The 24,487-nt window shown below is 42.4% G+C and overlaps 1 protein-coding gene across 1 annotated transcript in view; it reads right to left on the reverse strand.

Annotated features, from left to right (window-relative positions):
- MYO3A (myosin IIIA) overlaps positions 1-16,513 on the reverse strand; it is a 205,548-nt gene extending 189,035 nt beyond the window's left edge. The window contains exons 1-2 of the mRNA XM_030550332.1: positions 16,429-16,513; positions 2,967-3,149 (exon numbers count right to left, since the gene is read on the reverse strand). Of these exons, the coding sequence (XP_030406192.1) occupies positions 2,967-3,134 (168 nt within the window). The 5' untranslated portion in view covers positions 3,135-3,149; positions 16,429-16,513. The remainder of the gene's footprint in view (positions 1-2,966; positions 3,150-16,428) is intronic.
- Positions 16,514-24,487: the final 7,974 nt, after the last annotated feature.

Below are 24,487 nucleotides of genomic sequence, written 5' to 3' on the forward strand. Positions count from 1 at the left end.
AAAGTTTACAGTGCTCACTTTATATTATTATTTTGATTATCATTTTTACAGTGCAAATATTTGTAAACAAAAGAAATCATATTTTTCAATTCATCTCATACAATATCGTAATGCAATCTCTTTATCGTGAAAGTGCAACTTACAAATGTAGATTCTTTTTGTTACATAACTGCACCCAAAAACAAAACAATGTAAAACTTTAGAGCCTACAAGTCCATTCAGTGCTACTTCTTGTTCAGCCAGTTGCTAAGACAAAAAGTTTTTTTATATTTACAGGAGATAATTTTATTTACAATATCACCTGAAAGTGAGAACAGGCATTTGTATGGCACTTCTGAAGCCAGCATTGAAAGGTTTTTATGTGCTACATATGCTAAACATTCATATGGCCCTAACATGCTTCGGCGATCATTCCAGAGAGGACATGTTTCCATGCTATCATAAACAGACAGTTAATGGTTAATGTCTCTTTTACCTGTAAAGGGTTAAGAAGCTCAGTAAACCTGGCTGACACCTGACCAGAGGACCAATGGAGGGACAAGATACTTCCAAATCTTGGTGGAGGGAAGTCTTTTGTTTGTGCTCTTTGTTTTGGGGGTTGTTTGCTCTTGGGACTAAGAAGGACCAGACGTCAATCCAGGCTCTCCACATTTTTCTGAATCAGACTCTCATGTTTCAAATTTGTAAGTAATAGCCAGGCAAGGCGTGTTAATCTTATTTTTGTTTTCTCAACTTGTAAATGTTCCTTTTTTGCTGAGAGGATTTTACCTCGGTTTGCTGTAACTTTGAACCTAACGCTAGATTTGGAAGTATCTTGTCCCTCCATTGGTCCTCTGGTCAGGTGTCAGCCAGGTTTACTGAGCTTCTTAACCCTTTACAGGTAAAAGAGACATTAACCCTTAACTGTCTGTTTATGATAGCATGGAAACATGTCCTCTCTGGAATGATCGCCGAAGCATGTTAGGGCCATATGAATGTTTAGCATATGTAGCACATAAAAACCTTTCAATGCTGGCTTCAGAAGTGCCATACAAATGCCTGTTCTCACTTTCAGGTGATAGTGTAAATAAAATTATCTCCTGTAAATATAAAAAAACTTTTTGTCTTAGCAACTGGCTGAACAAGAAGTAGCACTGAATGGACTTGTAGGCTCTAAAGTTTTACATTGTTTTGTTTTTGGGTGCAGTTATGTAACAAAAAGAATCTACATTTGTAAGTTGCACTTTCACGATAAAGAGATTGCATTACGATATTGTATGAGATGAATTGAAAAATATGATTTCTTTTGTTTATCATTTTTACAGTGCAAATATTTGTAATCAAAATAATAATATAAAGTGAGCACTGTTCCTCTGGGCTATATGAATCTGATTACCCTATAAAGTATTTTCCATCCTGATTTTACAGAGATGATTTTTTACTTTTCTTTCTTTAATTAAAAGCTCTCTTTTCAAGAACCTGATTGATTTTTCCTTGTTTTAAGATCCAAGGGGGTTGGATCTGGGCTCACCAGGGATTGGTGGGGGAAAAGGAGGGGGGGGTGGTTAATTTCTCCTTGTTTTAAGATCCAAGGGGTTTCGATCTGTGTTCACCAGGGAACTGGTGAAGTCCCTCAAGGCAACCCAGGGAGGGGAAAGTTTTGGGGGGACAGAAAGTGCTCCAGACACTGAAATTCTGGATGGTGGCGGTGTACCAGATCTAAGCTAGTAATTAAGCTTAGAAGCATCCATGCAGGTCTCCACATTTGTACCCTAAAGTTCAGAGTGGGGAAGGAACCTTGACACATGCTGATGATGCTCGTTAAAAAATGTGTTTATTAAATTTGTGATTGAACTCCTTAGGGGAGAATAGTATGTCCATTACTCTGTCTTACCCACATTCTGCCATATATTTCATATTATAGCAATCTCAGATGATGACCCAGCACGTTGTTCGTTTTAAGAACACTTTCACTGCAGATTTGACAAAATGCAAACAAGATACCAATGTGCGATTTCTAGAGATAGCTACAGCACTCAAACCCACGGTTTAAGAATCTGAAGTGCCTTCCAAAAATCTGAGAGGGATGAGGTTTGAAACATGCTTTCAGAAGTCTTAAAAGAGCAACACTCCAATGTGGAAACTACAAATCCCGAACCACCAAAAAAGAAAATCATCTGAATCAGATTATACCAGGAGAAGGTTGATGAAAGTGAACATGCATCGGTCTGCACTGCTTTGGATCGTTATTGAGCAGAACCCCCCACTAGCATGGATGCATGTCTTTTGGAATGGTGGTTGAAGCATGAAGGGACATATGAATCTTTAATTAATCTGGCACATAAATATCTTGCAACGTCGGCTACAACAGTGCCATGTTAACACCTGTTCTCACTTTCAGGTGACATTGTAAACAAGAAGTGGGTAGCATTATTTCCTGCAAACGTAAAAAATGTGTTTGTCTGAGTGAGTGACTGAACAAGAAGTAGGACTGAGTGGACTTGTAGGCTCTAAAGTTTTACATTGTTTTATTTTTGAATGCAGTTATTTTTTGTACATAATTCTACATTTCTAAGTTCAACTTTCATGATAAAGATAGTATTTTTCAATTCACCTCATATAAGTACAGTAATACAAGCTCTTGTTTTTCATAGCATAAATATTTGTAATAAAAATAAATATAAAGTGAGCACTGGACACTGTTCTGTGTTAAAACTGAAATCAATATATTTGAAAATGTAGAAAACATCCAAAATTATTTAAATAATTGGTATTCTATTGTTTAACAGTGCAGTTAATCCCGATCAATATTTTTAATCGCTTGACAGGCCTAAAAATACATATGTAGCTAGAAAACATCTTGGTTAAATGTTTACAAATAATGGTTATTTTCCACTTTATTTTTCTGATGCAACTGACAAACCAACATGAGGTTACATAGTAAGTTACAACTAAATAAAAAACAATTTAATACTAAAGTAGCTTACGTGAACTGGGTCCAAGACTTTGACTGCTGCTTTGCTGCCATTTTTTTTGTTCAACACCTTAAAAACTTTGCCATATGTTCCTTTGCCAATAGTCTCAATTATTTCCCATATTTCTGAAGGATCAGGAAAACTATCAAACATTATTGTTTTCCCAGTTAATGGAAGCATCTCAGATATCAGTTCCTGGAAAGAAAAAACTTCATTTCAGTTTTCATTTCATATAAGAAGTCAGTTGCTATTAATTGCTTACAAATGTGATAAAACTAAGATATCAGTTCTAATCTCAGATGTAATTGCAGTCTGGAACTGCTCCTGCATGCAGTGTGCATATAATCACAGTAATGGAACTCAAAAGGACAAGGACAAAGGAATTTGTGCTCAATATGGATGGTAGGATCAACATGGTATGAAATGGGGAGAAGGTGAACTGCACACTTTTGAGTGAAATCCTGGCCCCATTGAAGTCAATGAGAGTTTTTCCATTGACTTCAAACAGGGCCAGAATTTAAGATGAGGGTGGAGGGAAAAGGTTATGCCTTCTGAGAACTGGTCTATGAAAGCCATGAATATAGGCTTTGCCCATTATGGATATGCTTTAAAGGAAACAATGACAAAATCTTACTGAGGAATGATGTAATAGTTCCACGCAGCCCAAGTTAAAACTTCAAAGTAGACTGTCAACTTCTAGGACCCTGTGACATTGCACTCCATATGCTTTATGAAAATATGCTTATAAATGTGAATGTGATGTAACTGGAATATGCTTTATTGTAAGGTATCATTACAAAGATTATAATCTACTGAGTGTGTTCTTCCCATTTGTTTGCATGTATTATTTCTATGTCTGGAGTTAGGAGAATAAGATAAACGTGTATTACTAATGTAAACATATTAAGTGGAAGCCCTTAAGGGTGCTTCAGAACCAATGAGCTGTAAATGGCTCTGTTTACTTGCAAACCGTCCTGTGTAGTTGTCGGCCAGCCCAGGAAGAATGGAGGCTGGGGTCTCACAGCACATATGACCATGTCAGATGATGCTGGAATCCATCTTAAATCTGGTACTTTTCCATTTAGAAGAATGGGTGGGGACCCACAGAGACAAAAGTGTCACGCCTTGTGCCAAAGTGATAAAAGGGGGTGGAGCAGGAGAAAGAGGCGGCCACTCATGAGAAATCCCCTACTTAACACCTAAGATGTCCGCTGGAACTAACAAGGACTGTACTGGGGAAGGGATTGGGCCCAGACTAGGAAGAAGTCTATTCTGTGAAAGAAGCTTATTGGAACATCTCTGAGGGTGAGATATTACCTGTAATCAATCAGTTTCTTACTGTATTAGGCTTAGACTTGCATGTTTTTGCATTATTTTGCTTGGTAACTTACTTTGTTCTGTCTGTTATTACTTGGAACCATTAAATCCTACTGTTTATACTTAATAAAATCACTTTTACTAGTAAACCCAGAGTAAGTGATTAATACCAAGGGGAGCAGACAGCTGTGCATCTCTCTCTATCAGTGTTCTAGAAGACAGACAATTCAGGACTTTACCCTGTATAAAGGTTATACAGAGTAAAACAGATTTATTTGTGGTTTGGCTCCCAGTCAGAGCTGGGTGTCTGGGTGCTGGAGTCAGGTAATCTGCAGAGCTGTTTTCACTTAAAGCCTGCAGCTTTGGGAGCGTGGCCCAAACCCTGAGTCTAAGTTGCAGCAGGCTAACATGTCTGGCTCAACAAGGCAGGGTTCTGGAATCCCAAGCTGGCAGGGAAAATGGGCTCAGAGGTAATTTCAGCATGTAGGGTGACTATACGTCCTGATAAAATTGGGATTGTCTCGATATTTAGTTGTTTGTCCCGCATCCAGACTGACGTATGGTCGGGATGCCATTTGTCCCAATATTTTGCACTTTGGCTTTTTTTGGGGGGGGGGCACTTTGGCGGCGGCCCCTGCCCCATGTGTCCCAATATTTTGTTCTTGTCACCTGGTCACCCTATCAGCATGTCAGGTGACAGTCACAAGAGGGTCTCTGTGACCAAACCCGTCACGGACCCTATTCTTAGAATTTACATGTATGTACATTTCAAATTAAGCTGCATATAACCAACACTGTCCAAGGAGGGGAATCCTTCCACAATATTGTGTCTTTCTGACATATAGCATGCAGTATCATGGAAGATGTTCACTGCTAAACACATTTTTTAATGCTCATTTTAAATACTGTAAGGGGGGGGGTAACATTTACATCCAGTTTAATAAAGGATACAATCCACTAGTGCAATCTAAGTCTTTATTTTATATCTGCTGAATGTCCAGCATCTTCAGTGTAAAAATCAGAACACTCTTCACAGAAGTTTGACTCAATCAAAAAAATCTCATCAGAAATTGCGTTAAAGGTTGTTTTCTCATTTTCTCACATGTAGGACCATGATTTTCAAAAATGGGTGCCTGAGATGTTAATTTCTTAAATCCTTATTGAGACAGCTAAATAAGTACTCCGATTTTCAAAAATGCTTTTTAGACAATCATTTTTAAAATCTTGGGATAATGTTTTTCAAATATGCTACACTAGTCATTTGTGTCATCAGCCTAAGCCCATGTTAGCAGAGTAAGTTATAGTGTGTTAGCCTGATGTTAAAAACTGCATTGGTATGTTGTACACAAATTTACATTGTGAATAGAACAGTTTCACTGATGATTTTCCATCTTATGTTAAGATTTCCAGCATATTGGCACTGCTTTCTTTAGTATATTACTCATTTTTATACAGTGTTACCAGTATAAGGATACAGCTGTCCAAATCTGGCTAGATATTTAGAACATATACTGCAGGCTTGCTGTAAAAATAAATGTCTTTCAGGTGAGCAAGTAATCTAGATGCCTACATGAGAATTTGGATGCCCAAGACATAATGAAATGTGTGCAGCATTGTGCAGAACCTCACTGTTCCAGTCTCGCCATCCCAGAGTGCCCCACACAAAAAGACCCAGTGCTGTGGCACTTCTGCCTCAGTTTCCCCACTACAATCTTTGGCCTGCTCCTGCCATAGAGGTGACTTGACTCTCCAACCTAGCCACTTTACAGTGTTCAACCCATTCTGGGGTAACAGAACTCCTTAGTTCAAGTTCAATACAACATCAAAAGAAAAGTTTTCCATCCTGCTGGGCTCAGCCTTCAGTCCCCTTCCCTGCAAGCAGGATCCCAGCAGCAACAGCTTGTCTCACCAGCTCCTGGACTTCAGTCAGCTCAGCCATCCAGGTCAGGTCTACCATCTTACCAAGGGCCTCAGGCAGGCCACAGGCCAGTTCCTAGTGCAAGCCCAGCTACCTGCCTCTCACTGGAACAGTCTGTCTGCTCTCCTCCCTAGCCAGCACTCAACTGTTGGGCCTTACTCCTCTTAAATCCCATACCCTGCACAGATGTAGCATGGCAGGGCTGACAGGCACAAGGCCTTCTGACCCTTAAAGGGGAAGGTATCCCTCTTACATTCACAAAAATATTGTTAGTATTATAGTAGTGCATAGAGACCCCAACCCAGATTCAGGGCCCCATTCTGAGCACCGTACAAAACACAGCAAGAGAAAGTCCCTGACCCACAGAGCTTACTAGACAGAACAAACAAAGGGTGGGAGAAAGGGAGCGTCATTATCTCCACTTTAAAGAGAGAGAACTGTGGCACAGAGATGTTAAGCCCAACATCACATTAGAAGTCTGGGACAGAGACAAGCCTAGAACCCAGATGTGACGGTGCACTCTATATGATTTTATGAAAATATGCTAAAGAGTTTGAATATAATGTAACTGAAATATGCTTCATGCAGAAGGTTTCTTGTAAGATATCATTACAAAGCTTATAATCTACTGAGTGTGGTCATCCTATTTGTATAAACGTATCACTCTTCTATCTGAAACTAGAAATATGAAATACAACTCTGAGGGCCTATTGTAATTATGCAAAGTGTGGGCCATTAATGGTGGTTTGGAATCTTGATGTCTCCCATCAACTAGGACAATTGACTGCAGATGGCTCTGTTTCACTTGTAAGTCTTCCTGTATACCTGTGTGCTGGCAAGTGGGTAATGAAGTCTTACAGTGACATGTTATCATGTCACCTGAACTGGAATCCATCTTTAACCTGGTGCTTTTTTTCCATTGAGAAGGAGAGGGTGGGAAGCCAGAGAGGGACAAAGGATTCCCGCCTTATGCAAAAGATATATAAGTGGGTGGAACAGAACAAAGCGAGGAGCCATCATGAGGAAACCCCTAGCTACCACCTGAGCTGGAACAAGGGCTCTACCAGGGAAAAGGATTGTGCCCAGACTAGGAAGGCATCTAGTCTGTGAAAAACTTATTGAAACATCTCTGAGGGTGACATTTTATCTGTAATCAGTCGTATTACTGTATTAGGCTTAGATTTGCGTGTTTTATTTTATTTTACTTGGTAATTCACTTTGTTCTGTCTGTTACAACTTGGAACCACTTAAATCCTACTTTCTGTAGTTAATAAAATCAGTTGTTACTTATTAATCAACCCACAGTATGTATTAATACCTGGGGGGTGGGAAAACAGCTGTGCATCTCTATCAGTTTTATAGAGGGCGAACAGTTTATGAGTTTACCCTGTACAAGCTTTATACAGGGTAAAATGGATTTATTTGGGGTTTAGACCCCATTGGGAGTTGGGCATCTGAGTGTTAAAGACAGGAACACTTCTGTAAGCTGCTTTCAGTTAAGTCTGCAGCTTTGGGCACGTGGTTCAGACCCTGGGTCTGTGTTGAAGCAGACTGGCGTGTCTGGATCGACAAGACAAGGTGCTAGAGTCCCAAGCTGGCAGGAAAAAAAGCAGGAGCAAAAGTAGTCTTGGCACATCGGTTGGCAGCCCCAAGGAGGTTTCTGTGACCCAACTTGTCACACCAGATCTCCTGACTCCCAGCCCAGTACGTTAACCAAAAGGCCATCCTTCTTTGCTAAGGCGAGGGTGCAAATGAAATCTTATAGGAAAGAGCATGTGTATGGAAGTGCCATCCCAAATGGCTAAATAAAATTTCCTAAACATTAATGAAATGCAGCTGGAATTAACTGATTCATCCATATTTGCCTCTAGGGATTGAGACTAGCAGGTGGCTACCACGTTATGGTTGAAGTGATAAAATAGGATTGCCTGGTAGGTGAGAAAGACCCATCACACTCTGTGGTAAGGGATGGAGAACAGGCCACATCAGGGACCGGTAACCTTTGGCATGCAGCCCATTAGGGAAATCCGCTGATGAGCTGTGATGGTTTGTTTACCTGCAGTGTCCACAGGTTCGGCCCACTGCAGCTCCCACGGGCCGCAGTTTGCCATGCCAGGCCAATGGGGGCTGCAGAAAGTGGTGTAGGCTGAGGGATATGCTGGCCACCCTTCCTGCAGCCCCCATTGGCCTGGAACGGTGAATTGTGGCCCGTGGGAGCTGCGATTGACCGAACCTGCAGATGTTGCAGGTAAACAAATCATCCTGGCCCACCAGCAGATTTCCCTGATGGGCAGCATGCCAAAGATTGCCGATCCCTGGGTTACATTATGACAGCTCAATGAATATGTTTATCTCTAACAGAAACTTAGGTCTAGAGATTGTAACATTACTATCAAGAAAGCCCTCAGCAAAGCTATAAAGTATGTCAAGCTGGAATGAATGACAGCTTGTGAGTTACCTAGCTAGCAAGTGTGACAGAGATTCTAAATTGTGATCACATTTACTGTTCTGCTGATTTTCCAGTGTACTGCACATATAGGTGCGGGGTGCTACCGCATCCCCTGACTTGAAGTGGTTTCCATTATATATAGAGGGTTTACAGTTTGGTTCAATGGTTCTCAGCATTCCTACTACAAAAATTGTTCCAGCACCCTTGAGTGCACATAAAGGACAGATTTTCATCTGATACTTTCAGTATCTAATATAAAAATAAAAACCCTTGTTCAAGCATTCAGTGACTTTTAATAGCTTTACATCGTGGAAGTTCATAATGAATACCAGCTCCTTTCCCACTCTCAAAATAACCCCTGGAATTCAGTCCGTGCAGATAGAACACTCCAGTCCAGGCTCATCATCTTGTCTCTTGACTACTATAACCTTCTCCTTTCTGGCCTTGACAAATGCAGTGTTGCTCCCTTCAAATTAAATTAAAAATGCTGCCACTAAGACTATCTTCCTGGCTCTTCACTCACTGCAAAAAACAACTTGTCTTTACCACTAAGGCACCACCACAACTTAGCATCACCCTAGTTGCCACTTTCATACACTAACAGCTGCCAACCCCCTACTTCTACTCTGACAACAGTGCTAGCCTACAACACCCACTAGCCCAGTTTTCCCTCAGGCACCTTCGCCCTTTCTCCCATGTCACCCCTGCGAATACCTCCTTAAAACACACCACAGTTGTGATGTCTGCAAAACACTTGGCAGTGGCCATGCTGTGACTGCTGCTCATACCAAACACAAACATGTCACTGTCCTCTCCACAGCAACTTTTCTCTACTTGTTCCCTCTTGCTGAATGTTTGGCTTGTGAACTCTTTGGGGGCCAGGGATGACATATGTGTAGCATAATGGGTGGTGGAAGCCAGATTGGGGCCTCTAAGCACTACCACAATATAACTAATAAAACCACCAGCACAAGCTCCTTAGCTCCTCTTACTGTCCCTGGTTTATGCTTGTTCTGACAAGCATTTATAAGAAAATTTACTGTAAATGTAAGTGCTTCTTAGGACAAGTCTACCTGCAAAATTAAGTTGACCTAAGTTACGTCAACATACAACCACTGCAGCACCTAAATTGCTTTTGCATGTCCACACTATGCTCCTTGTGTTGATGATGTGTGTTCTCTTCAAGAGCGCTTGCTCTGATTTAACAGTGAGTGTGAGGCATTGTGGGACAGCTTCTGAAAGGCAGCAGCAGTTGATGCAAGCAACGCAGCAGTTACAATGACACTTTGTCAACCAAACTACATCAACTTAATCGCTACACCCTTTCCAGTGGTGGGGTTAAGTTGGTGCAGTGGGCAAGTTACATCACTGAGAGCTATATATGCTTACAGAGTTAGGTCGACGTAAGCTTCCTGACATCAACCTAACTCTGTAGCGTAGACCAGGGCTTAGAGAGGTCAGGAGCATATGGAGCTCCAGTGTGACATCCATCAAGCTAACAGCTAGCACTCTGGGACAAATGCCCAAATAACTCAGTTCTCCAATAAAATATAAACTGGATTGTTTCAGCCATAATTATGGCTTACTACCCACAGCTGGTGTAAATCAAAAGACAATACACCTCTACCCCGATATAACGCAATCCAATATAAGGCAGGTTCGCATAAAACATGGTAAAGCTCTGACATGCTGCTCTGAGCAGTGTGTTAAGGGTTCTGAGCCAGGCCAGGGCCAAGAGGTTCGATAAGGAGCAGAGGGTTTCAGGGGCAGTCAGGGGCTCCCCCCCAGGGTCTAGGAGGGAAGGAGCTGTGGGAGGGCACTTTTGGGGGCCCCGCAGGCCCAGAGTGGCCCAGGGATTAGCAAGGGACTGGGAGCAGCCCGCTCAGCTTCCCTCTCCCTGGCCCTAGCCATGTCGCTCGGGTGAGGGGGCTTGGGGGAAGGGATACTCCCTGCACTCACCAGCAGTGGCAGAAGCGGAACAGCTCAGCCCCAGCCCACTCCACTCCGCCAGCTCCCAGATGTGGTGCTCTGCTTCCTGCCACCAGTGATTGCGGGGGGGCATCCTTTCCCCAACCTCCCTGTACTCAACGGCAGCGGGAAGCGGAGCACCGCAGCTGGGAGGTGGCAGAGTGGAGCAGGCTGGGGCCACGTCACTCCACTTCCCACTGCAGGTGACTGCCTGTCAGGGGGCCGAGTGGATAAGGGTTGGAGCAGTTAGGGGACAGGGGGATTGGGTAAGGGGGGGGTTCTGGAGGTGATTAGGGACAGGGGTCTCTGGAGGGGGTGGTCTGGGAACAAAGGAATGAGGGGGGCAAAGCAAGTTCGATATAACGTGGTCTAACCTGTAACGCAGTGAGATTTTTTTTGTCTCCCTAGGACTGTGTTATATCGGGCTAGAGGTGTAGTTTGATGGAGCTACACTGATTTATACCAGCACAGCATCTGGTCCAGCATCTGTTGAATGAGTGTTCCCAATCCTGCTCCCTTTCAAATTCACAGGTATTTCCATTGAGCTCAATAAGAGTAGAATTGACCCCTGAATCAGCATTATATCATGATTGCAAATTGTTTTCAAGGACCTCCACTATCTGGATTTCAAATTTTTCCATAGAAATTAAAATGATGATGTAGGAAGGGGAAATTTCTGAGAGGCCAAAGCCCAGTAACGTGCCTAGACCACTGCCCACAGGTGGAATAACAATTGTTATGCTCATTGCTGAAAGCAGCAAGAAGTGCTAAGGCTTCAGAAACAGCCTAACTAATAGACCAAGAGGGGAGGAGGGAAATTAGCGAGAGGAGTAAACATGACCCTGTGCCATCCTGATTTAAACTTTTTGCTGAAGCATGCAGCTTTACAAAATGGAAAGTATGGCAATAGTTAACTAGTGCTTTGTGAAATATAGCTGGTTAACTGATGGAAAAATTCTTTGCTGGACAAGCTAGAAAACTCCACATTTAACTTAGCTTGATAAAAACAAAACACAAACAAAAAAAAAGTGCAAGCTGCTGAGTAGAAGCTATGTAATACTAATAAAATGGTTATAAAAAGAGGAAGGCATCTGAGCCTGGTGGACACCTGAACACCACTCAAGCTCCCCAGCAAACAGAAGACTGGCCACTGGACATCTACAGAAATCCACTCGAGACCTCCTCAAGACCTTGGATAAACATGAAACCTGAGTTACTTTGGGGTGCTCTTCTAACCTGTTGCAGACACATGTAAGTACTAGGAACTAAATAGAGTAGAAGCTTTGAGTGAAAGCACTTTTGTTTGCCTGCTTGCATCAACTATCTCTTGACTGGATGGGCCATATCCCCACTGATTTATGTCCTGCCACCAGCTTGCAAAGAGTAAAGGTACCAACCACTTTGGGTTCAGCAAAACCCTGGGTAACAATGTCTTTGTTGTTGACAAGCAACTTTCTAAAAAATCATGTAGAACTTGATATAGAAAAAATAAAAGCTTTGATTGCTGTTCATTTAAAGGACATCATCATTGTACCATTTTGACCAAGCAAGTGGCCCATATATTGTACTAGGTCTATAGAGAACTGAGAAGACCTCATCCTGATATTTATTTCCATGATTAAACATGTAAGGCCAAATTCCTGTATCCCATGAATGCGTTTGAAGGTAGAATTTCTTGTTTACTTATCTGAGATGCTACTGCTGTTGTCTGGCACGAGCAAGGTATCCCTGGGGGCACAACTGAGCCCAAAGTATTAGACTTAATTTCAGATGCCCTACCAGAGTTTTCTGTCTTTGAAGAAAATATTTTTAGCCATAATGATCCTTTAAAAAAAAGTGAATAAAGATCATTTAATGTCCTTTGAATAGACCAACATCTAAATACATCAGCTACTGGGTTGCAGGGGAGGGAATAACTCACGGAATTGGTAGTGAGAATATCACCCTTTATCTCCATTGTACAGATGAGGAAACTGAAGTCCAGAGAAGATTAGTGATTTGCCCAAAGTCACATAGCAAATCAGGAGTCAAAAATTAACAGTTCCCAGAACGCAGTCCTGTGTTTAGTCCACTAGATTACCATTTGCTTGCATGAATACAAATAAAATACTAATGTCAGAAAAACAACAACTTATCTATGAGCTAGAGCTGGGGAAGCTGCCAAAATAAATAACCTCAAGTACCCTTCCAAAAATCAAGAAGATAGCAAGTTAGATATATGAGTTGCCAGGCTTAGGCTTTGACCAATGATGCTTTGAAGAGCCAGGAACCCTTCACGGAGACTGCCATGATACTAACAGTTCAACCTTGCAGGGTCCAGCAACAAGGGCAGCCCAACCCAATGGAATACGGCAATGAAACACAAAGGAAGGTGGCACATGGTGAGGTAATTTTTTCTATATAATTTCTTCTCATTAAAAGGCAACATATTCCATGGCAGTAATTCAAAAGTTATGAGAGACCAAACCAAATTAATTGTTTTAGGGTTCTGAACTGGGTCCACTGCTGAATGAGATTGCCTAGGCTTCTCTTATGGAAGGCATGGTGTTTGATTCTTTAAAGGAAGCTGTTGTGTGATCTTTACTCAAGAAACCAATGTCTGATGCTGACAAGCTTGCTGTCATCCAGTGGGCAACCTTCCATTTTTGGTTAATCTATAGAGAAAGTGGTTGCAAGACAATTCACAGAGTAACTAGAGGAGGTTCTCACAACAAATTTTTTGGTGACTTCAGAGTGCGGCCACAAACTCTTGCTGGTGGTCCCTCTGACAATTTTTCCTAAAATAATTAATTTTAGGAAAAAACAGATAAATATGCACATACACATGTCCAAATCATTATAATTTATTTATGTAGGGTTTTTTTCCAGACTCAATAATAAAAATAATGTACAGTTGTCTCTATTCTTTAACTGGACCTAAACAAAATAGAAACACAGAGTGCTTTGCATGTTTTGCTTTATTTATTTATTTATTTTAAAGATGTGCTAGCTAGTCAATCTGCTACTTTTCACAGCAGACTTACTCAGCCCAGGCAAGCTGAGGGACAAAGTAAGTCCTAGACTGGCAGCAAGGGGGGAGGGCTAGGGGTGGGGGCTGTCCAGAGCTGGAGCCTGAAACCCTGCGACTGGGTCACAGAGCCCGCTGCCACAAGGCCAGAGCCTGCCACCCACTACCCCAGGGCTGAAGCCCGAGCCACACCACCCTCAGGAAGGTGGGGAACTCACATTTGTTGCCTGCTCCTATAGTCTTCGTGGCTCCAGAAGGGAGCAAGGACTAGCCCCTGCTGGTGGTCCTGGGGAAGGGCAGCTGCTTTGTCCCCCTCCCCCATCACCACCTAGGAGGCTGTGGTCACAAGAAAAGCTCCTGGTGGCCACATGTGGCCACATTTGAGAAATGCTAAACTAGATGCTTCTGGTCTCCATGACCCTTGTCAGGGTCCTGCATATGGTACAGAAACCACATTGGGGACATTGGTACTGATCTTCTACTGCTGGATCCAGACTGAGTGTCCTGCTTGACATTGTCTCTGCTACCTTCTACCTTCATGAAAAGTTGACTTGCCTTTGGACTGTAGCAGATGTGGTCAGGGCTGCTCTTGAGTGGCTCCATTTATTTCCTGAGCGTTCCCAGAAGGCAATTGCTCTTTGTCCCTAAAGGCGCTGTCATGAAGGGTTCCATCTTGTCCCCCATTTTTTTTCCAACTAGAATAGTTGTATTGCACACTGAGGGACAGAATATAGGCCATGCAGACAGCCTACACATATTCATGCTCCTCCATGAGAGGGTCATGGAGGGGGATCCCACAGTAATGGGGATCGGAGGTGGCAAGGTCTGCAAGCATGCATATCCACTAATCTAACATCATGTATGGGGCTGCACAGTCTGATGTCAATTACTGCTACAGCAGGCCCTAAGTTAATATATAATTTCCATTTTTAGTCATATTAAGAGTACAGGAAAGACAAAACCAAAGTAAAAAAAAATCCTAATTCATTTTTTGTACTTGTAAAAAAAAAAAAAAATCTTAAAGACTTCCATGCCAACAGTAATGCTACAGAGAATGTTTATGCCCTGGCATAAACACATGAAACTACGCATAATAATGGAAGGCTGGAATGGTGATGTTACCAATTTTATTTGACCTTGTGCCTCTAGAAGCAATGAGGTGGCATTAAACAATCAGTGAACTCAATCCTATCCTTTTCATTTTGTGGCTCCCAACAGAAAAGTATTGCAAGTGATAAAAATTTTCAAGGCTTTCAGAGCTAAAGCATTGCTTAATTTTACATAAGAATGGCCATAATGGGTCAGCCCAAAGCTCCATCTAGCCCAGTATCCTGTTTTCCAAAAGTGGAAAATGCCAATGCCAGGTGCTTCAGAAGGAATGAACAGAACAGGTAATCATCAAGTGATCCATCCCTTGTCGCCCATTCCCAGTTTCTGGTAAACAGAAACTAGGGACACCATCCCTGCCCATCCTGGCTAGTAACCATGGATGGACCTACCCTCCATGAATTTATCTAGTTATTTTTTAACCCTATTATAATCTTGGTGTTCACAACATTCTCTGGCAAAGAGTTCCACAGGTTGACATTTTTAAATCAATAAGTGTTTATAATGTCAAAAATCAATATGGTATGAATAACCACACCCATTTGTCTATTTCTCAAAACTTTTGAGAAGCCCCAATGGCTCAAGAAGAGTTAGTTAGCTTTAACAGCCACCTCTAGCAAGGCTTGAAATCATTAGACAGCAAAATGCGGAAGACATTAAAGGCTACATGAAAATGTGCTAGTGATCAATATCTAAAGAAATCACGATGTAAACGTCTACATGATATGTAGAGGAAGCAACTGGAAAATAAAATACAACCTCAAAGTTTCATATTTACATTTTAAACGAATAGTTCCCCTAACACACTGCTTGTCTTAATTTGCATACCCGGCCATGCAAAAAAGAGTTTCAGTCTCTTCTGGATTAACATAATTTGCAAGCCCTTTGGACGTTTTTTCCCCCAAATATTCTCTACTTTTTTCCCCCTCCAGAAGCTCATTTCCAATAACAACACAGTGACAAAGGGAACAGAACACATCATCCAGGGTTCTGAATGATAAAAAGTTCAGGAAACAATCCATTGACATTGCAGATTACCAGCAGTTAATGACTGGCGAGTTAACGATTTAAGGCAAAATCAAGGTCTTTAAAAAAGTCATTTGCTGCACTATTTGCAGGGTCAATTCCAATGCTATTATCAGATGACTGGAAAACTTTTCGCACCAGTTGTAAAACGCTTTTAAGCGTCATTTAACAAGGCTTTTTTCCTCTCTGCTTTTTCACTCCTCCCTGCATCGTGCAAAGGTGCATTCTGTGTACACAGCAACAATCGTATTGGAGCCAAAATCTTTTTTTTACAGGCAACTTCACTTCAAAGGAGATTTATCCTTTTAATGTGAGCAGAGGTATTACCTAAGGTGCGTTTGTTGGCTAGGTAGTTTATGTAACGTCATTTACGCTGATATAAATGCAAAAACAGCAGGAGCCATTGTACTACTTTATCCTCTTAACACACGTTTATGAAACCAGGGGACGAGCTCCAGCCCACTCCCGGGCACTTGGTGTATGGAGGCAGCTTTTGCTTCCCCCCTTGCCCTGTGATCTTCAGGACGGTTTACATTCCCCGAGCACCTTCCCCTCTAGGGAGCCCCCCCATGAACAGCCTCGCTCCATACCCAGCAGGCTGGGGCTCGCTCGTTTTGCAAGGAGCGACTGAGCCCCTTGCTGCTACTCGCTACCTAGCAAGCAAAGAATGAGGGTCACTCACCTGGGGGAGAGCAGGGAGCCGGGGAGAGACTCGGCAGCAGCTGCATGCACTGACCTACCCACTGGATACCTGCACCTGGGCAGCAGGCGCATACCTGCACCTGGGCGCTCTGCTACCTCCTCTTTTGCTCTGGCAGCTCCTGCCCATGCAAAGACCCCGGGGCCTGGGGTTACCAGATGAGTGAAAGTAGTGTCGGGTTTCCAGGTTGCTTTGCTCTGCGCGCAGCTTTTCTGTGCGGGGCTCTGCGCTGCCCCAGACCAGGGACCCTTCCTGGGCTTCGCCAGTCTGCGCCCGGTGGGCCCCCTCGCCCTGCCCCCAGCACGCAGCAGCAGTTCCGCCCGGGGGATGAGCAAACTACCCTACTAATCTCCTGCAATCCTAAGCAAAGCCGGGGGGCTCCCTGGCTCCCCCCTCTCCGCTGCCTGGGGATAATGAGTCGCTCAGCAGCTTGGCAAGGGGCTTGCGCCCTATATAGCTGCTCCCTGCAGTCCACGGGCAGCTCCTAGGTACAGGAGGGCCCTGGCTGGCCGCAGAGCTGTGTGCATGTGAGGCCAGCAGGGCCGGTTGTCACGGTAGGAGCTTTGCACTAATAGCAGCAGCAGATCAGCTCTTCTCTCTGGGTAGCGGCAGGCGCTGGCTTTATCAGAAAATGGATCCGGGTGAAAACTGGCTCCACCTGGCTCGTGCTGAGCTCTGTACCCAGTCCAAACCCCCCAGACTGTACTGTCAAAATAGAGAACAAACGTAAGTGTTCCCATTGCACCTCAAACACCCGCAGTTTGCTGCATCCCCTGGAAACAAAACAGCAAAGCCCCAGCTGCAGTGCCCGGAATGGGCTCCCGCCAGTTTTAGTCACTGGCCCTAAATTCTAGTGTCCAAACAGAGGAGGAGAAGCGCAAATACCTCCACTGTGCCAAAAAAAACCCACCTTGACACATCTTGGTGCGGCAGCACCACAAATACCCAGATCTGGCACCTGATTTCTGCTGGATCCTGCCATTTTTTTCACTATTACCTTCCCAAATTCTACCGCCATAAAAAAAAAAAGAACAAGCTTCATTGCCTCTGTTACAATTTAAAAATCCAGATCTTGATGCACCCCAGTGCAAAGGTGTCCCAGAACCTCAGAGCTCACATGCAGATCCAGACAAACTTTGATCACATACTCCAAAATTGTACTGCCAGCCCACAGAACAAGCATTACTTTTGCTATGCCATCAAAAAAAAAAAAATTCTGGAAGCAGCACATCTTACTCAGAAAAAGCTGCAAAAACTGGCTTAGCACCTGATCTGGCTAATTTTTGGCTATTACCACTGCACCCATTGTGAAATTTAGTACATATGTCCCAGGCAGACCAGGCAGGGCCTACAGTGGGATCATATGTGCTGCACAATTCCTTTGGATGATCGCAATCAGTTTTCTTCCATGTCATCTCTCTCTGACTTCCACTGTGGGGTAGAATAGGTCCATTAAATAGCCTTACTCTGACCCTAAGTCAGCAGTAGGTGAAACTAGCTTCTTTGACACATTGAAACTTCCTGAAAATTGGCTAAAGTCAACTCCCCTCTCCTCCCAAACTTTGGCTTCACTGATACCCCAAGCATCCAAATCCCCTGAGCAGCTTTGAAACGCTTATCCTAAATGTTTTATGGAGAAGGAAGGAAGGAAGGAAAGTAGGTGTGTGTGTGTGTTTTGGAGGAGCAAAGAGGAAAGATAGCAAAGCATGCTGGGATGGGGAAAGAAGAACAGAAGGAAGAAAATCAGCAGGAAGGAATTAAAATGAGTTTAGGGGAAAGGAAATGTGTCACTGACCTGCTGCATGTCCTTGGGTGTCACTTTGTCTCTCTGTGCTGCTGTTTCCTCTCCCATCCTTTGGCTGTCTTGTCTGTTTAGACTATAACTCTTCAGGGTAAGGAAGGACTGTCTCTTTCTACGTGTTTGCACAGTGCATAACACAATGGGGCCCTGATTTGGTTGGGACTTCTGGGTGCTGCTGTAACACAGGTTTAAATAAACATGATTTCTGCAACAATGTGCAGTATTGCTTAAAGCTGTAGGTGGGATCAGTTCAATGAAAACAGTGTTTTTAGGAGCTTCATGGCAGATTGTATCCTAAATAAGCTAAAGTTAAAATATATTAAAAATTAAAATGTAATAAATGCAAAAAACCTGCTACCATTAGTGCAGTGTTAATGTTGTAAGATCAAGCATTCAAAATAATTGTGAAAGCTCCCAAAGTGAAGCTTGCCACAGCAATATTAATTTGGCAATATTATGCATGCGGTATTATTTTATAGCATACATTAATAACACTGATATTTTACAAGGGAAAGAAGAATAGCAAATACAATGTACAAAATGGGAGACAACAACCTGCAATAAATAATACAGCAACAAAACCAGGATGAAGAGGAAAATAAATATATAACATGCAAAACATACATTTGCGTTAAATGTACTTAGGTGGCCACATGAAGCACTCAGAAGTTAGGCCATATTTAAGATTGTACAGGCAGCACAACTGTACCTCAGGCCCTGCCTGATCTCTTTGGGGCACAGTGAGATCATATGTGCTGCACCATTCCTTTGGATGCTCAGTCGGTTTTCTTCCAAATCACCCTTCTGTGACTCTCACAGCAGTTTGTGGATCAGTATAGAAATATAGTTTAGGCAGCTTTTCTTTATTTTAAATGCTCTGTACTTTCTTCAAAACTTCTGATCATTACCTAGGTACATTAGAAGTTCCTAAGACAGATAGAGTGGTAACATTCTCTCAGTTAACATGCACACAGCATGCTCTGTATTAGAGAACACCATTTTATAGCTTCTGGATTATTTATTATATACAGACATTGCAAAAGTAACAAGGTTAAATACATAAAATAGACTTTTTAATGAAGAAGAAATACTCCTCTACCCCCGTATAACGCGACCCGATATAACATGAATTTGGATATAACGCAGTAAAGCAGCGCTCCCTGTGGGTTGGTGGGGGGCTGCACACTCCAGCGGATCAAAGCAAGTTCGATATAACACGGTTTCACCTATAACACAGTACGATTTTTTGGCTCCCGAGGACAGCGTTATATCAGGGTAGAGGTGTATTAGGTTTACACTATTCAATCTTTCTTAGACACTTCTAACATGAGCATTACCAGAATGGTGAAGAGAGGGGACAGATGCTATTGTGATTAAATCACCAGTTTAAGATTATAATTGTTAATTCTTATATTTATTTATATTGTGGAAGCACCTTGAGGCCCCAGTCAGGGACTGGAATCCTAGTGTGCTGGGCACTGCACACACACACAGAACAAGGGTCCCTGTCCCAAACTCTAATCATAGCTCTGCCACTGATGTCTTGTGTGACCTTGGACAAGTTATATAGGGTAGCCTACTCTAGGAGATGGGGGTATGATTCCCAACTAAGGAGACATTTTTACACTAGCTCTGATAAAATTAACACACTAAAAATGGAATGTAGCCATGGCAGCATGAGCTGTCGGATGGGCCAGCTGTGCTGAGTTTGTGCCCACATGACTGATGGGCATGTACTTGAGGCACCTAGCCCATCCTGCTTTCCCAGCTACATTCCATGTTTAGGGAGCTAGCTCAATGACAGCAAGTGTGTCTCCCCTCTAGCTGGGAATCACACCCCCAGCTCCAAGTGTAGACATACCCTTTATCTCTGTGCTGCACTTTCCACATCTGTAAAATTGAGATAATACTGCCCTACCTAAAGGGAGGGCTTGTGAGGATTGATTACTTGTGTGGCATTCAAATGCCACACTGCCGCGTACCATAGAAAAATCTATAAATAAGCAAATAAATAAATAAGAAATTGCATCTAGGCAGCAGAAGATAGACTATTGTGTTAAGAATTAGTACACTTATCTCTCTGGATAATTTTTTTTCCCGTCCACTCGTTCTGCATAACTCAACAAATTCCCTCCCCCTTTGCTGTCTATTACAGGAAACAATGCTTATCTGTCTATACCTAAGCAAATATCCTTCAGGAAAACTATCAGCTGGCTTGTCTATGCTATAGACAATTGTTCTTCTGATCACAAGTATCATTTAAGTATCATTATAATAAATAATCAAGCATAACCCAGTTCCAGAGTTACCCATTGAATGCACAGATTTTTTTGAAACATTTAGGCTCTGCCAGATATTTTCTTTAGTAACTCAAAAAAGCTCCCTAACCTCATTTGAAGCTCTTAGGTGTGTGATCTGTGTAATCACATTTAAGGGGCTGGTTGGGTCAGGAAATTGTTAATAGAATACAGAGCCTTTTGCATCTAGCCTGGATCAGGAGTGATGAAAAGTTGTTTCCATCTAACAGCAATTTGGGATCATATGTGATTTGAGTTAGTGGCCTCAGTCCAGTTCCTAGTGGAGAAATATTTGCATTTATTATTTTAATGTATAGAATGTGTTTATCACACTTCTCCAGTTGCCTGGACAACATTGAAAGACATTTGGTAATTAACAAAATAATAAATGTGCACAATGACCATTAAAAGATTCAACCAGGTCTATCATCAAAAGAATCAAAAAAATCTCCACTCCAAAAAATATCTCCTTGACCTGTGCAAGCCATTGCAAATAGGTGAACATTAAAGAGTGCCTTAGAGAGAAATAAACTTGGGCTCTGTCAGAAACCCCGGGGAGTGAGTTAAAGAGTTGCGAGCCCTTCACTTGGATTCCTCTTTTCTAAACTCCATGGCATTAAATCTAGGGGCTATTAGACTGAGCACCTAAAAGGATCTCTCTGTCGGGAGAGATTAAGAGGACAGAGGTGGTCTCTAAATTATCTTGGATTCAAACCATAATGGGATTTATATATCAAACCCAACACCTTGAATTGCACTGGGAAATGAACTGGAAGCTTGTGCAGATTATGGAGTACAGATTCCCTGAAAGAAACCCCAGCCGCTTTCTGCTCCAGTTGATGTTTCTGTATGTTCATCAAGTGTAGCCCCTGCATTGTAATAATCCATCCTGCAGTGACAAAGGCACAAATAGCTCTGGAGAGATTCAAAAGGACTGAACGCAAATAGAGCAGATATTTTTTAAAATTTGCAACATTTTTGTTTCAATTTCAAAGTTGTTTCTATTTCACAGGGTTCAAAACAGCCTTTTTTATTTTCAATTTTTTGGTACTTTTTTAAAAATCAAAGCCAATTACTGCCTTTTTACATTTACTGAAATCCCAATTTTGAGGACCATTTTGATCATTTTTTATAACAAATTCTATAATAAATGTCAGGGAGAGGAGTCTTGGAAAACTGAGAACTCCAAAAATTTCCAGAGCTGCTCACTAACTACCAAGGGGAAGGTTAGAGACAAGGTGATCATTGAAGAGATTATCTATGTCATGATAGGTTACAGAGGGGTAGCCATGTTAGTCTGTATCAACAAAAACAAGGAGGAGTCCTTGTGGCACCTTAGAGACTAGGACATCTTAGGTGTGGGCCTAACAATTGTTTATTTAAGAGATGCATGGTAACCCACCCCCACTTTGGAAGTCACTATTTTCACCAAAAACAGACCAAGCCTGGATTTTTGGCACCTAAAAAAATCACAGGAACACTGTGATCCACAAAGCCTGAGTTAAGCATCTAGGCATCCTTTACAATGGATGGGGAGAGAAAGACATGTCAGAATGGGCTCCATATCCTTAGCAGGCTAGGGAGGGAGCTGCCTAAGATAGCCAGTGGGATATGCCAAGGAGAGGGGTATATCATAAGCTCTGCCTCTCTCATGGAGACAGATACCAAAGTCCACGCTCAGGGAGGCACCTCTCTCTGCTAGTGATCGACAGCTGGGAACCCCTTCTTAGAGTCAGGTTGCTTAGGTACCTAAGTCATTTTTTGTGAGAATGAGTTAGACACCTGTCTCACTCCACACAAAATGGAAGAGAAGGAGGTATAGGTGGGTAAAAGTTATAGAGTGGGCACCGCACCCACTTTCTCCTCCTTAGTTTTGAATGGGACCTGATCCTATAGGCATCCTCTGAGCATGCCCACCAGATTGTGTCCCGCACACAAGATACATGATCACCAACCTATCTTTCTCCAGTTCATGGATCACTCTGGGGGTTAGGTGGGAGATGGGCATCCATATGCCTACAGTAAGGCAGCAGTGTGCATGCCCAGAGGCAGGAATTTTTACCTTGGTAATTTAGACACCAAGTAAATTTAGGTGCCTAAAGGGATTAGCAGGAGTTTTGTGGATTGCAGTGGAGTCATAGAAATACCTTTGTGGATCTGGGCCCCAGTGTCCTGCATGCCCAAGCACCTCTAGTACCTCAGTGAGTGAAGGCAGCTGAAATCCCTTTACAAGTATATGTATTTTTCATGAAAATGTTAATTAAAAATTATTAAAAAATGATTAAAAGACAAAAGAAAAAAATGATTAAAAATACACATTTTTCTGCACCTAGACTATTCCACAGCTAGTCAAAAAATTATGCAGCTGAGTAGTTTGAAATTAAAAAAAACAACACAGGAAACAAATATCTTCTTAAAATAACCATTATCTTCATTAAGTAAAATAGGCTCTCTTACTTAAATATCACTTTGTTAACTAATGAAGCACAGCCTGATATTAACGGTTTGGTTGACTACAAAACAAATGTTTTAAATGTAAAACAAATTCTCATCTGAGTTATTCTGAGAGAATAGTGCACACGTCCTGAACTAAAAAGGACCCTTTCTGAGAGATTTATAGATCTCTTCCTGCAGACAAAACAAGAGCTAAAATCTTGGCGCTCTTTGGGGCAGGGACTGTTATTTACTGTATATTTGTGTAGCACCCAGCACAATGGGGTCATGGCCTGGTTGCCTACTGGGTGCTACCACAATATGAATGTTTAATAGGAGGGCAAACAGAGGCCCATCCATTTAGAATGATGAAGCAAGGCCCAAGCATTGGTTAATTACCTCCCCTTCCCCTCCGCTCCAGAATAGGCCACTGGGCACAAAAGTGGATTCAGTCCAAGGGTAACAGGTGACAGTTTTTCACTGGTGACCAGCCTGAGAGTTTCATCAGGGCAAACCTGTGCCTCCGGGGCCAGGATGCTATACTTCCACTGGAGAATGCTGTATGTGAAATCCATTACATACGTTGATACCCTGGCTACTCCTGCCCTGCCCAAACACCAATTCTAGGGCCTGCACTGGTCAAGGGAAAAGAGGGTTATGGCTGCTTGCACCATTGCAATTCTCCTTCAAGTGTATCATCTGACACTGAGAACCCTGCAGCCCTAGTTAGGCCAATGTGAAATCTGGGGGCTTTTATTAAAGCACCCACTCCTGGATTCATGTGATCAGAGGAGATTCTCAGTTTTTACTTTAAAAATTAAGTTTCTAGTTCTTGTGATTGCAGAGAAAATCTTGAAAGCATGAGCAGAGTATGCCTTAAAGGCTAAGGAGTCAGAAGTCAAACTATTGCTTTTTAAAAATCTCATGATTTCTAAGCCAATCTAGTGATTCTTTGAGGCCTGACTCATGATTTTTGCACACTTGGGGTTGGCAGCACTATAATCTCTACATCACCATGTGGGCAAAATGGTTCCCTTGCAAATTTGGCCTTTAACATTATACACAAAATGTTTTGGCTCAGGTACACAGAAGATCTCCCTGTTCAAATGCTTCCCGTTCTTCTGATTCTGGCCTCCCTTTGAAATACTTACCAACACAGAGAACCGCTTGGCCTGGATTCTGCTCCCTCTGAAGTCAAAGAGAGGTTTGTCATTGCCTTCAGTAGGAGCAGGCACATTGCCTGACTCTGCACACATCACAAATGCATCTACTACTATCAGATTAATCCCATATTATTTGCTATAAAATATTAAAGACTAAGAATTTTTCCCTCAAGGCAAAATAAAATGAAAGCAGGCTATTTCCATCTCTTTAATGCCAAATGATGAGCAGTGCCTTAATCTGACAATATCTGTACTTGGCAAAGGGGGGTCTGGCTGTCTGTCTCAAACTGTATAACCATTTTTCTAAAGTAATTGGCTTCTCCTGTCCATAACATCCAGCCTGCGGG

Source organism: Gopherus evgoodei, chromosome 2 (genome assembly GCF_007399415.2).
Source record: "Gopherus evgoodei ecotype Sinaloan lineage chromosome 2, rGopEvg1_v1.p, whole genome shotgun sequence".
Lineage (NCBI taxonomy): Eukaryota > Metazoa > Chordata > Testudines > Testudinidae > Gopherus > Gopherus evgoodei.